Source organism: Acinonyx jubatus, chromosome A1 (assembly GCF_027475565.1).
Source record: "Acinonyx jubatus isolate Ajub_Pintada_27869175 chromosome A1, VMU_Ajub_asm_v1.0, whole genome shotgun sequence".
In the NCBI taxonomy this organism is placed as follows: Eukaryota; Metazoa; Chordata; class Mammalia; order Carnivora; family Felidae; genus Acinonyx; species Acinonyx jubatus.
The window spans coordinates 12,049,666-12,061,808 of NC_069380.1; the positions used below are offsets into that span (position 1 = coordinate 12,049,666).

General features: G+C 47.0%; 1 protein-coding gene across 10 annotated transcripts in view; it reads right to left on the reverse strand.

Annotated features, from left to right (window-relative positions):
* Positions 1–5,572: 5,572 nt before the first annotated feature.
* Positions 5,573–12,143, reverse strand: part of STARD13 (StAR related lipid transfer domain containing 13) — a 537,950-nt gene continuing 531,379 nt past the window's right edge. For 6 of the 10 annotated variants that reach the window (XM_053214230.1, XM_053214222.1, XM_053214218.1 and 3 more), the window contains 2 exons: positions 10,520–10,696; positions 5,574–7,024 (listed from right to left, as the gene is read on the reverse strand). In XM_053214230.1, coding sequence (XP_053070205.1) covers positions 6,895–7,024; positions 10,520–10,696 — 307 coding nt within the window. In that variant the 3' untranslated portion in view covers positions 5,574–6,894. Of the gene's footprint in view, positions 7,025–9,330; positions 9,801–10,519; positions 10,697–12,143 lie in introns of those variants that run through there. The other 4 variants (XM_027064666.2, XM_015070991.3, XM_015070990.3 and 1 more) reach the window with 3 other exon arrangements.

Sequence of the window (12,143 nt, forward strand, 5' to 3'; positions counted from 1 at the left end):
GGACTGTAGGGGAGGGGGGCTCTGTGCAAAACGAATTTGGGGATGTACGGGGGAGAGTAGGATGGACATACAGCCTTCTGAAAACTGAGCAATGCAGCGAGACAACTGTAGGCTTCGTAGAAAGGCTGCGTCTCAGGGCTGATGCTTCCACTGAGTCAGCTGCTGTTTCTCGTGCTTTGTACGTGGACTGTGTTTTGTACTGGACCCACTGCAAACAGACAGAAAACCAGGAAGAAATTTGCTCTCCTTTGCCACTTGCAAGTTGCTTCTGAGTGGAACATTCCGTTTCGTTCAGTTTCCAGAATAGGAGCCCTGCTCTGGAGCAAGTGTTCCTTATGCTTGGTGTCCAGAGGGCGGCTCCAGCAGATCCCAGCGATGGGTCATCCCCAGTGGCTGCTCCTCCGAGCGCATGGCTCCTTTCAGACGATTGGATAGTTTGCTTTTTCCAAAATAATTCGAACCGTCCATCTCCACGGAAGACAGCACAGTCTATCTGCCAGTTATGCCTGGTTTCCTTTTTCTTTTCCCCTCACGATGAGGACTAACAGAGAACCTAAAGGATTCTGAGGAAAACCAGTGACTGCTCCCCAATCCAGCCATCTTATTTGTGTGTGTGTGTGTGTGTGTGTGTGTGCCGTGCCCCCCAGTTTGGCACTTTCTTACCTGATGTCTTCAACTCTTGTCCCCTTGAAGCATGTCCTGCCGACAGGAGGGCATTGCCCCACCAACCCCGGGACAGGCTCTTTCCCTTGGCTGCCGCCTCAAGCGTGTGATGTGGGCATTCTCTTGGGTCCTCCTTGGGCACACGGTTCCTGGCAAAGCTGTGCATTATGGACTTTAGACGACACGGATGTCAGGCCCCGTCTTTGGGAGTTCTCAGAAAATGCCTCAGGGGCTTAGAAACCAAAGGCGAGGGGGATTTTCAGAGAAGAAAGATCAGATTTAGACAGCTTTGAAGCGGTGGAAGGGGGGAGGGCAAGGTGAGGGAAGGGCCAGGTAGGAGGAGGCTGCCAGGAAGACCCCTTCTGAATCAAGGCAGAGCTCCCCCATCCCTCAGGGTCCAAGAAAGGTGCAGCGTCCCAGCTTCCCGGGAGAGCAAGGCCCGCGCAGAGAAGCAATCCTCTTGCCCACCCCAGTTATCCTGGAACAAGATCAGATCCACTGTCGGGTTTAGGCTTTATTTTACACGGTAGTGTAATTTCAGCCTCTTCCTAACTCCAAAAATAGCTGGCACCGACCTGCCGATGCCTGAAATCCCTGTGCCCCCTGATTCCCAATAAAGAGATAAAAGGCTTAATTATGCAAATCTCTGGCGGAGGAGCTCGGGCTGAAACTCATTCATATTAAAATGTCATCAATCAGCTTTGCAGCGGTGGGATGACTGACACCAGCCGTGGCGGAGGCTGTCTGCAAGAGGCGGCCCTGGAGCCTGGATGTGAGGAGGCACGGGAAGGGAAGGCGAGGACGCCCCGTTCCAGGGCTGGCTGCGGCTGCCGGCTGGCTCTTCTGCTATGCCCGCCAGAATCAACGTGGTGGTGTTTCCTCTGAGATAATCCGGATTTAGGGCAGCGAATCAATGAAGTTCTGCTGTGTGATTATTGTCTGGCGTCCAGAGGGTTGAGTTGCACCCTCGGATGCGTCGCCGAAATGGAGTTGGGACTCATTCTTTTGGCCAAGCAGTGCCAGCTGTTCATCACATTATGATGGCTCGGGGTGGGGGAGGCTGGTGAACAGAGGTGGGCTTGGGACCAGGCAGGCCCTTCCCTGCAGGCGAAGACGTTCGCCTGTCTCGGAGTGGACAGGCTCAGCTGGCAGGGGTGAGGCGGGGCAGGCCGGAGCGCTGGGGGCCTCTGAGGTCAGGTTGGGGTCAGTGGGCCGGAAGACAAACCACTTTCAGGTGCAGCTTTAAGTTATGCCTTATTTTGAACTTCTCCCCAGGATATTGGTGGAGACTTACTGTAAGGGACAGCCTGGTCTCGGACAGTTGTGCCGTGGGGATTTAGGGAAGAATTGGGGGCAGCTCCACACAGAGGTACCGAGAGGAAAACCGGGTCTTCCCCACCGATACCCCCCAAAAGGTCAGCGTGACAGGAGCAGAAAGGAGATGTGCGGAGCCCGGCAGTGAGCTGAGGAGGTCATGGTCAGCAGGGGTGGCTGCTGTGTGGGGTGCGATGAGGGCACCAAAGCCGATGAACGGAAGCCTGACCCTGACCACACCGGAGACCTGGTCTCCAGAACTCCCTGGAGTACCTGGGGACCTTTGAGACGTGCTACTATCCGGGAACCAGAAAGCAGGGGCCTCAGGATCATTCAGGCGTAAGAAGAAGATGTTACAGTCCGGGACATGTGGGTTTCTACCATCTGTGCCTCCCTGCTCTCCTTACTTCCTGACCGGCTTGGGAGATGCAGCCATTCTGTCCGAGCAAGTGTTGTTCTCAGGGGATTCATTTGTCTGGTGTTGCGTTTTATGTATTTTAAGAGAGGGAGTGAGTGAGAGCGAGTGAGCGAGCGCCAGGGAGAGGCAGAGAGAAAGGGAGAGGGAGAATCCCAAGCAGGCTCCATGCTGTCAGTGTGGAGCCCCATCCGGGGTTCGAACTCCTGAACCGTGGTATCCTGACCTGAGCTGAAATCAAGAGTGGGACCTTACCTGGCTGAGCCTCCCAAGTGCCCCTGTACTTCTTTTGCTTCTCAAGGAATAGGTCTCTGCAAGTTGATTAATTAATCGATCAGTCCTACCACTGTCATTTTAAAAACCCTAGTGGAGCGGGAGAGAAAAATTGGGTGTCTGTTTGAGTAGTTCTCTACCCCAGCCCTCAGTAAGGTTTTTCTGGACTACCTGATCTATCTCCTGCCTTTTTTTTTTTTTTTCCTCTATAGAGCTTACGTGGCCAATTATCTTGTTTCTTGGCTATTTTTCCCACTAGACCAAAAGCTTCATGAGAACAGGGATTTTTTTGCCTCTTTTGTTCACTGTTTTATTGACTAAGAGTCTAGAACAGTGTCTTGCACTGTGCTCTATACATATTTACTGATTGAATTAACTAATCAAACTTTTATTTGCTGTGAGCAAATATTTGTTATTTGACAGTATTTGTTAATCTCGGAAATAGACACGTTTAACTACTTGGGACACCAGGGAATTCTCCATTCTTTGTTGGAGAGGTGAAGTAGTCAAAGCACAGAATGGAAGTTATTTCATTAGCTTTGGAAAACTTTACACAATGTCCCTATGTGATGACGTCCTTGTCTATGGCTTCTGTCCTCCTAATGCCCACTTTCTTTTAACAATATATATGGGATAATATAGCAGGAAGTCTAAGATCTAGAGTTTCAACCATGCCGTCAAGAGCTTGCAATCTAGTAGAAGAGTTAGCTTTATTGCTAAATAATGACATGCAATGTGATTCGTGCAATAAGAGAAATATGGAAAGAAACAGGTGGATTCAAGAGGGATGGTCACGAAAGTCCACGCCCGAATAGGGCTTTGAGGAATAAATAAGTTATCACGTGACCAACAAGAGGGAGAGAAGGTCAATGCAACATCACAGAGATGTGAAACAGTGGTTTGGTATCACTGGGCCAGTAAGCATATGGACAGAAAAGGCAGGAATGACAAAACTGAGGTGACCTAAGGGACACAGCTTCAGCTTGGGCACCGGTCACTCTCTTGGGTTTCAGTCCTGTGTGTTGAACTGGCTGGTGGGCACCTCCACCTGGATGGCTCCCAGCCATTGCAAGCACTACACGATCAGAGCCCAACTGACCACCTTTTCCAACATGGTTCCCTCCCTCCCTGCCCCGCTCCCCTCTGAAACGTGCTCTTCCTCTTCCTTTTCCCTTTTCAATTAAAGGACAAACCACAAACTAGAAACTCAGAGTAATCTGTAGCTACTTCCATTTCTCCATCCTTCTGCAACCAACTGATACATAAATCTTATGAATTCCAGCTCAGAAATATCCTTAAAAATCTCTCTACTTCTGTCCCCACAAATATTGTCCACCGGGACTGGTTACCACGGCTTTCTGCTGGATTTTCCATCGTCACACTGCTCTTCGTCACTCCGGGCTGCCCTCATCTCAGCCGCTAGTCATTCTCATGGCTGTTACCTTCTGGAAGCTTCTCCTCAGCACCCATTAGGTCCTGGGCTAATTAGAAAAGGACAGATTCCAGTCTGGTCTTAGGTACATGACTTGGCCATGCTGGAGTTGAGGGAGGATGCAAAGTGACAGGTCAAGCTCCCTTCACACAGATTAGAGAGGCCTTCTCTCAGTTAGCAAGTGGTCTGGGGTTAGACCTCGCTCATCACCAGAACCAGCCTACCCCCTGCGACAAGCAATGGGCATTACAACAAGAGAGGGAGAAGTCAGGCCACCAGCCCGGCCTTTCCTGCCGATTTGTTGGAGTTTGTCCTTAGAGATCTCACCAGTAAGCTCACCATACCAGCTCTTGGCATCTTTAGATCATATGGCACCCAGACTGATCTGGAGCTCCCTGGGTCTTGGCATTTTGGTTTGAAAGTGTCTTCTCTGAGGGTGTCAAATGAACACTACATTTACATAAATACTTCTGCAAGTAACAAGGAACAGGGGAAAGCAACATGTTCTAGAATGAAAGGAAAAGCAAGTTATCATGGATTGGTATCAGCTCAGGAAGGCCAGTGGTAGGAATCACTTTATTTCTCTCTAAGGAGAAACCAAAAGGAAGAGGGAAAGGCAAAGATGGGGGTGTCTTCATATCCCTGCTCCTGCATATAAGAACATGCCAATTCTCTTTTAGCCCATTTTAAGTCTCTGCCATCAGAACAAATGTGAATCCACCTCTCTGCTTTTTGGCTCAATACAGAAAGCCCAACGTCCCTGCTGCAGCTGAACAATTCCTGGCTCGTGACCATCCAGCTTTATCTCCTGCTCCACTCACTCCTATCCTCTGTACCCTCTGACCTCGGCCTGAGCCACGCCCCACTTCTGCCTGATGCCCAAGCCCGTCCTTTCCCTTCACATCCTAGGTTTTCCATGTGCCAGTCCCTTTGTCACTCTTCTGAAGTCGCTGGGGGTCACCACCACCTCTGGGCTTCATAGACTTTGCAGTAACTTACTACTGGGTATTGTATATATATTCATCTTCATTACTTACAGAATCTGCATTTGCAAATTCACCCACTTTTCAAAACTTACTTGTAATCCCCAAATCAATACTCACTGCTCTTTCCTGGTCATTCTTGGCACAGAACTGGAGTCACCATTGTTCATGCACATTCCCAGCTGAGACCAAGCAAATGTGACCTCTGCCTTCCTGATTCAGCTCTCATGCCGTAAAGAAGTATCCTCTTCACGGTGTATTCAGTACCACGTTTTCCCCCTTTTTGAGCTTTTTGTTAGTGATTTTGCTGTTTAAAATGGCCCCCAGGTATAGTGCTGAAGGGCTGTCTAGTGTTCCTGAAATCAAGAAAGCCGGAATGTGCCTTACAGAGAAAATAAGTGTGTCAGGTAAGATTTGTTTAGCCAAGAATTTTAGTGCTGTTGGCTGTGAGTTCCATGTTAATGAATTGACCGTATGGTACATCTAGAAAAAGAAAGAGGAAATGCACCGATCTGTAAGTGAGGCGACTCTGGAAAGTAACACTGATAATGCATGATGAAGTTATGGAAAAGATGGAAAGCATCTAAATTTGTGGATTCCTGAGATGATGGCCCATTAAAAAAAAAAAAAGGTAATAAAGCATTGTGGTGAGGCTGAAAGCCTAATAAATCTATAGTCACATTACTCGGGGTCAGGAAAATATTAAGCCTTTCTTGACTGTTGTTTTCCTATAAAGAAATACCGTAGCTCAATCATTATTAGTAAGAAATAGATATTGAGTAAGGCATGTTTAAACAGAAATTCACATAGAATAAGGTTATATATTTATTGGTTGACACAAATGTTGTGAGCAGAGGCTCCTGGGAACCTGCCCCTATATTTCTGTCAGGAGCAGTGGTCTGGTACTCGCTAATTCAGTTCACGGTGACTTTAACGAACAGAACTGCTACAAGTAACAAGAAAGGACTGCTGCTTATCACTGTTTCTGTTCCACACCGTCTTCTCTGCAGCCACACCTCTGCCTGCCCGGTGTCCCAGCCCCCTCCAATGTCGTGTGGATGTGGACCGCACATGTGAACAAACGTCCTCTGCAGGAAATTTTGCTGCAGAGGAACAGCACTACTTGGGATTTTGAGCCTCATCTGGGCACAGGAGCATGTGGGTTAGGAGACATCTGGGTGGCCTGTGGGTGGGGTTGCTAGAATGGAAGTAAACACTCTCCAGAAGATGTAGTCGGCCGGGGGCGAAGGCATGTGCCACTTCGCATGCTGTCCGTTGTTCAAACTTGCTGGCTTTGCAGTGATACAGAGCTGTGACTGCAAGTGTTTATTTCCTAACTCCTTGTTCGGTCAGCACACGCTGATTTTGCTTTTGTGTCAGCATGTGCCACTGCCCTTAGCTGGGGTCTATTTCATCCCTGTACATCACCTTCCTGAGAAGAAGACATACAACCGGTTTTTGTGCGGCCAAATATCAAGAGCCAGCAGAGCAACGTCATCCCTGAGAATTTCAAGACGTATGCTTGCATCAGGTTTGAATTCATATGGTCTGGGGGCTCAGGATGTTTGTAGCCGGTGGCCGCCAGAATGACCACCGTGTTCTCTTCTTTCCCATAGGGGGCAAGTGAAATTCCTCCTTTGGCTAGGACAGGAAACCTTTCACGGAAGGGGGGAAGGCATGAGAGGGACGAGCAGAGGGCAGGGTTTGGATAATTTTTATGCGGGCATATGGTCTCTTGGGCTGCTGTGCCTTTTGCAGCCTGTAGCCGAGACTACCAGGGAGCTTCTGCTTAACTTAATGAGGAGCTACTCTAGTTATTTGTTAAAAGTAAAGCAGACAACAAATAGAGTGAAGGCCAGAGGCTCGGGGTCAGATGTGGCTACTCTTCGTGGCCCAGTGGTGCAGCCAGAAGTCCCTTCATCATATCTCAATTTCTCGTCTACCCTGTGAAAATGAAATGTAGCTGTAGTTTCCTGAATCTTCAATAAAAATACCGTAGATGTGTTTTTAGAACTTCCAGACTTCATAACAATGAAACGTAAAAAAAAAAAAAGCCCTTCCCATCACCTTAATGCCTTAGACGCAAATTAAGGCGCCCAGACTGTTAGTGTTTGTTGGTAACAACATCCTTGTATTTGGGAGAGGTACTGAAGACAGGTTTTCCGCTTACAGGATGAAGCATGAAAATCAACATATATTTTTATAGAAAATAGGAAATATTTAATGTATATAAATTTATTTGCCTTGGCAATTATTTACAATTGATGATTGATACCAACAATTGAGGTAAAAATATACATGAGGTATAAATATAATATTTAAATGCAATATCATATTTTATTTCCATTGGCAAGATAACAATGAATAAAATACTGTGGTATTTGACAAAGAAGCTCGATGCATCTTTTCCCTCATTTTTCCTGTTTTATTTTTTTAGACGCACTAGGTTATGCAGCAGTGACGTGATTAGTACGCGCGCAAAAATGGGAAAGTCAGGTAATTTAAAGAGAAGGGGGGTCATGAATACAACCGTATTGGTTTTAGTACCCTCTTGCTTCCCAGAGTGTGGTCTTTGGGCCAGCAGCATAGGCATCCCCGAGACTTGTTTGAAATGTAGAATCTTACTCCAGACTGCCTGAATTAGAGTCTGCAGTTGATCAAGATCTCCGGGTGATTCGTGTTCACGCTAAACTTGGTGATACAGTACGATTCATCCGTGTGTGTCTAGCGTATTTTCCAAACCCCTAGGATTCCATCTCTGGACCAGTGTTAAACTAGATTAAACTTCATTAATCTTGTCTATGCATATTAAGGTAATCCAACATATATGGTTGAATTTAAGATGCATGGCAGAAATGAATTTGTTTTCCTCACGGAGCATTGCCCAACTTGAAAATTATGGGTTTGCTGGCCACTTCTTTGTAGGCAAGGAAATGAAAAATTCCCAGGTCATAATTCAAATAGTATGATTTTGCTTGCACCATAGAGAACTCATATATAATATTTTTATTTCTCTCAATAAAAGAATTGCACATTGCTGATAGGAAAAACATTACATAATAACATAAATGCATAACAATACAAAAGAAAGGGAAAACACTCATTTAAGGTTTTTTTTTTTCCCTCCCATACCAGTTGCTAAGTTATGATGCCAATCTTCATGGATTACCAAAGAAAATCTCTTCCTGAAGCCAAGCATAATAACTTATCTTTCTCTCTACCATTGTCGAATTACAATTAACAAAAAAACTCCACAACTTAAATCCATTAGCAATGGGTTAAGGAGAGTCAATCTGCTTAGTCTATACAATAATAAATAAGTTTGGGTCAAACGTGTAGGTAGCTTGACTGGCTAATGAAGAAATATGAAATTAAGAAACCTGTTTATATTTTCTAAGAGTTCTATTTTCGCAGAGTACAGTTTTGGTCTTATCGTTAGTTTAAAACCCTGTCTTTTAAATTGCAAAAGTTTAACGAATTATATCTTAAGAACATCCTCCATGGCAAAATAAGAATTCCCTGAAGCTGTAATGGTCCAGGACTCTCAACTGACCATCGCCTCCCCCGTCTAGTGTCCAGAGTTAAATTCAGTGCAATGTATCGGTAAGAAAATGCCGATTAACTGTGACCAAAAAGGCCACTGGTCATACAGAATGACATTTAGGAACATGATAAAATGTATCTATGAAAACTCGATAAAACACAGAGGCTCCCTTGGGCTTTGACTATGCAAAGGCTATTATATTTGGCTCTAACCAGCAGGGCAATGAAGTTCTTGCAGTCACTTGCCCTGACTCCAGTGGCCCGTGGGCATCTGACATTTCACCAAACTGCATCCGGCTGGGTCCACTGGCCACTGGCAACCTAGCCTTATACTTGGTCATGACTTCTACTCCACTTCTGTGCTTTTAAGAGGAGTAAGTATTCTTTTCCCAGCATTCTCCAGCACTCCAAGCTCAGTTTTTGAAGGACGCAAGCAAACTGACAACACATAACAACTTTCAATGTTGTTTTCCTTTGGTTAGCTAATCTTTGGTTAGACATCGGGGCCGACCGACAGACTACACATTTTCATACCTGGGTGTTAGCAGCAGGACAGTGGGGGGCTGGGCCCAGAGCAACTCGGAAAGAACCACGTGAGTGAGGAAGGGACTCACTGAGTCAGATGCATTCGTTTTCAAAAGACGCAATTATATATAAAATTGATACTGTGCATATATACAGTGAAGATAGAGATATACACACATATGTACATATGCTATACATACATTTATTTACAGTTAAGAGTATGCTTCTTAGAAGCCTTTAAATAGCAAATTAGGCAATGCACAAGAAATAATCCATTTAATTTTAAGTAACATAGATAAATGTTCCGATTTTTAAAAATATTATATTAGTAGGGATGTAGCCGTCTCCAGGAAGGCTAGGAAAGTTCTCAGCAATTCTTGCCTCTTCAACATTCCGACTTCTCAGTGTTTCCATTTTTAAGCATTAACCACGTCTCTCTCTCTCTCTCTCTCTCGCTTTCTCACGAGCAGCCTCTCCCACAAGTGTTTCCGTTCACTTCCTCTTCCCTGAGTTTGATGTCGCACTGGGGAAAACTCAGATTTTAGTTTCTGGACCCTCAGCAATGAGGGGCTGAAAAGAGTTTCTAATCCTGGCAACTTCTGCTGCACACAGATGTCCAAAGCCTTTACTGTACCACTCTGGGGAGTGACCTCTGTGGGGACAAAAATGAGAAAGGAAGTGGGAAAATCTTTTTCCAAACCTCAGCACTTTATCACGGCAGACCGGGCTGTGCTGTGGCCTGCACCTCGGGGCGCATGCCTACAACTCGGGGCTGACGCCTCGAGGGTCTGAGAACCTCACTCTGTCATCAGGTACCTGGAAGATGCCTTTTTGGCCAAGTATTCAGTCTGTCTCTTCAGGGTTCACTGGGTGCTTCGCAGCAATACCATGTCCCCAGAGAAGATTCAGACTGAATTCTGGAATTCACTGAGAACACTCAGTGTCCACGGACCCAGACCAAGAACCTGTTTGGCATCGTGACTGCCTTGACGGGGTCGGAAGGAAGTTCGTTTCTTCTCAACGCACGGCAACAGGAGGGGGCGGCAAGAGGAGAGCAGGCGCGACAGAAACACACGAGAAGGGGACTCGCGAGCGCCGTGCTGCCACCGGGCGTGTGTTCGCCCTGCCTGAGAAGCACACAGAGTGGGAACGGCACTGAACGTAAAGAAAAGCAAAGGGCTGCAGGAGAACGTCAGAAGCTTGGGAAGGAGGGGGAAAAGGAAAACAGAGAGGGGGAGCGATCACCTACGAAAGCACGCGAACGGCAGCGAAAACACCAAGTGGGGTGAAACGGGGGATCAGGACGACGAACGGCGCCCTGGCGACTCCGGCCCTTGAGTGAGCCTGCCGTCCCCGGGAGGGCACACTTACTTCAGGTCTATCCTGCAGATGTGGGTCAGTCTCGATTTGCCGGAGCCACAAGGTTCTATCAAGTACTGAGAATCCATCACCACGGCCCGCACGCCGCCCATGAGCTGGGCTTCCTCGTGCTCCACGGAGAGGGACACCAGGGTACACGTTCCTTTGGGCAGGTCCGTCTTCCAGGTCCTGTGGCAGAGCACCCAGCACCGCAGGATTAGGGCCGAGAGAGAAAGAAACACGTGGGCGCGGCACTGAGGTTCGCGCCTCTGTTTTCCCGCTCAAATCCCAATCCTGGTTACTTCAACGGATGGTTTCCAGAAGGGTGTGTAAAATCTTTACAGTACAGTTCAAAGCAAGGGTCTCAGCCCTCCGACCCAGAGGCCAGAAATGGTTTTTCAGCTTTCCTTTTATTTTTATTTTACTTTATTGATTAAAAAAAATTATTTAAACCTTTTGTTTTAATGTCTGTTTACTTATTTTAAGAGACAGAGACACAGAGAGCAAGCAGGGGCAGGGCAGAGAGGGAAGAAGACAGAGAATCCCGAGAAGGCTCCGTGCTGTCAGCAAAGAGCCCGACACAGGGCTCAAACCCATGAACTGTGAGATCATGACCTGAGCTGAAATCAAAGGTCGGATGCTCACGTGACTGAGCCACCCAGGAGCCCCAGTCTTGCAGCTTTCCAGTCTGCCTCTGGAACCCCAAATCAAGGCTGTAGAGGTTCCTGGCCATTATTGAACGGTTGGTCTTACGGTTTTAGAATTAGGACTTGCCCATTCAATTCATTCAATAAACATCTCCTGGACACGTGAGAAGCCACTAAGAACACAAAGATACACAGCCAAGGAGGAGAAACAGACATACAGAGCGACGTCTGAAACCCCGAAGTGAGTGCAGTGATGAGGCTATGCACGGAGTGATCTGCAATCACGTGGAAACGAAGGCAGGGCTGACAGGGGAAGGCTTTCCGGAAGTGATGCTCAGCTCAGTCTTACAGGACAAATGAGCTGGTGTGCTTGGCCTGAAGCAAATTAGACACATGTGGACTGCTAATTCTTTTCGAATACCTGAGTGGCTCCTAAGCAGAACAAGAAAAAAACACAGTCGATTTGACTCCAGCAGGCAGAGATGCGACGGCGTGTGTCAGCTCAGTATAGAGAAGACCTGCCTCACAAAGTACGCTCTCCAAAAATGAAACAGGCTGTCTGAGGAGTAGGAAGTTCCCTGTTACGGGAGCCATTCAAACAGAGAGGGGGCTACCGCTTGGAAAAATGTTGCAGACGGAAATCAGGAACTGCGAGAGAATCTGTGTAACCATCATTTCTATCGTAAGATACGGGTTTCATTATCATAATCCCAGTTATTTACATCACCAATCCCCTCCCTTGCTTGGCCATATCTTCTATAACTTTGTCAGCCCTGTCCTACTATACCAGGAAGAGAAACTACTCTGGGTGCCCAGCAAGACCTTGGGAAGAACAAAGCCCTATAGAAATGCCTAGCAACTTCTCCACGGGTGGGACCCTTCCCTTCACGTGAGATGAAGTGATTAGCAATAAAAACTGGAGGTTGTACAGATTTGTGGGGATAAAATGGAAGAATCCTCAGTAGCTACCACGGGAAGCTCCCGAGGAT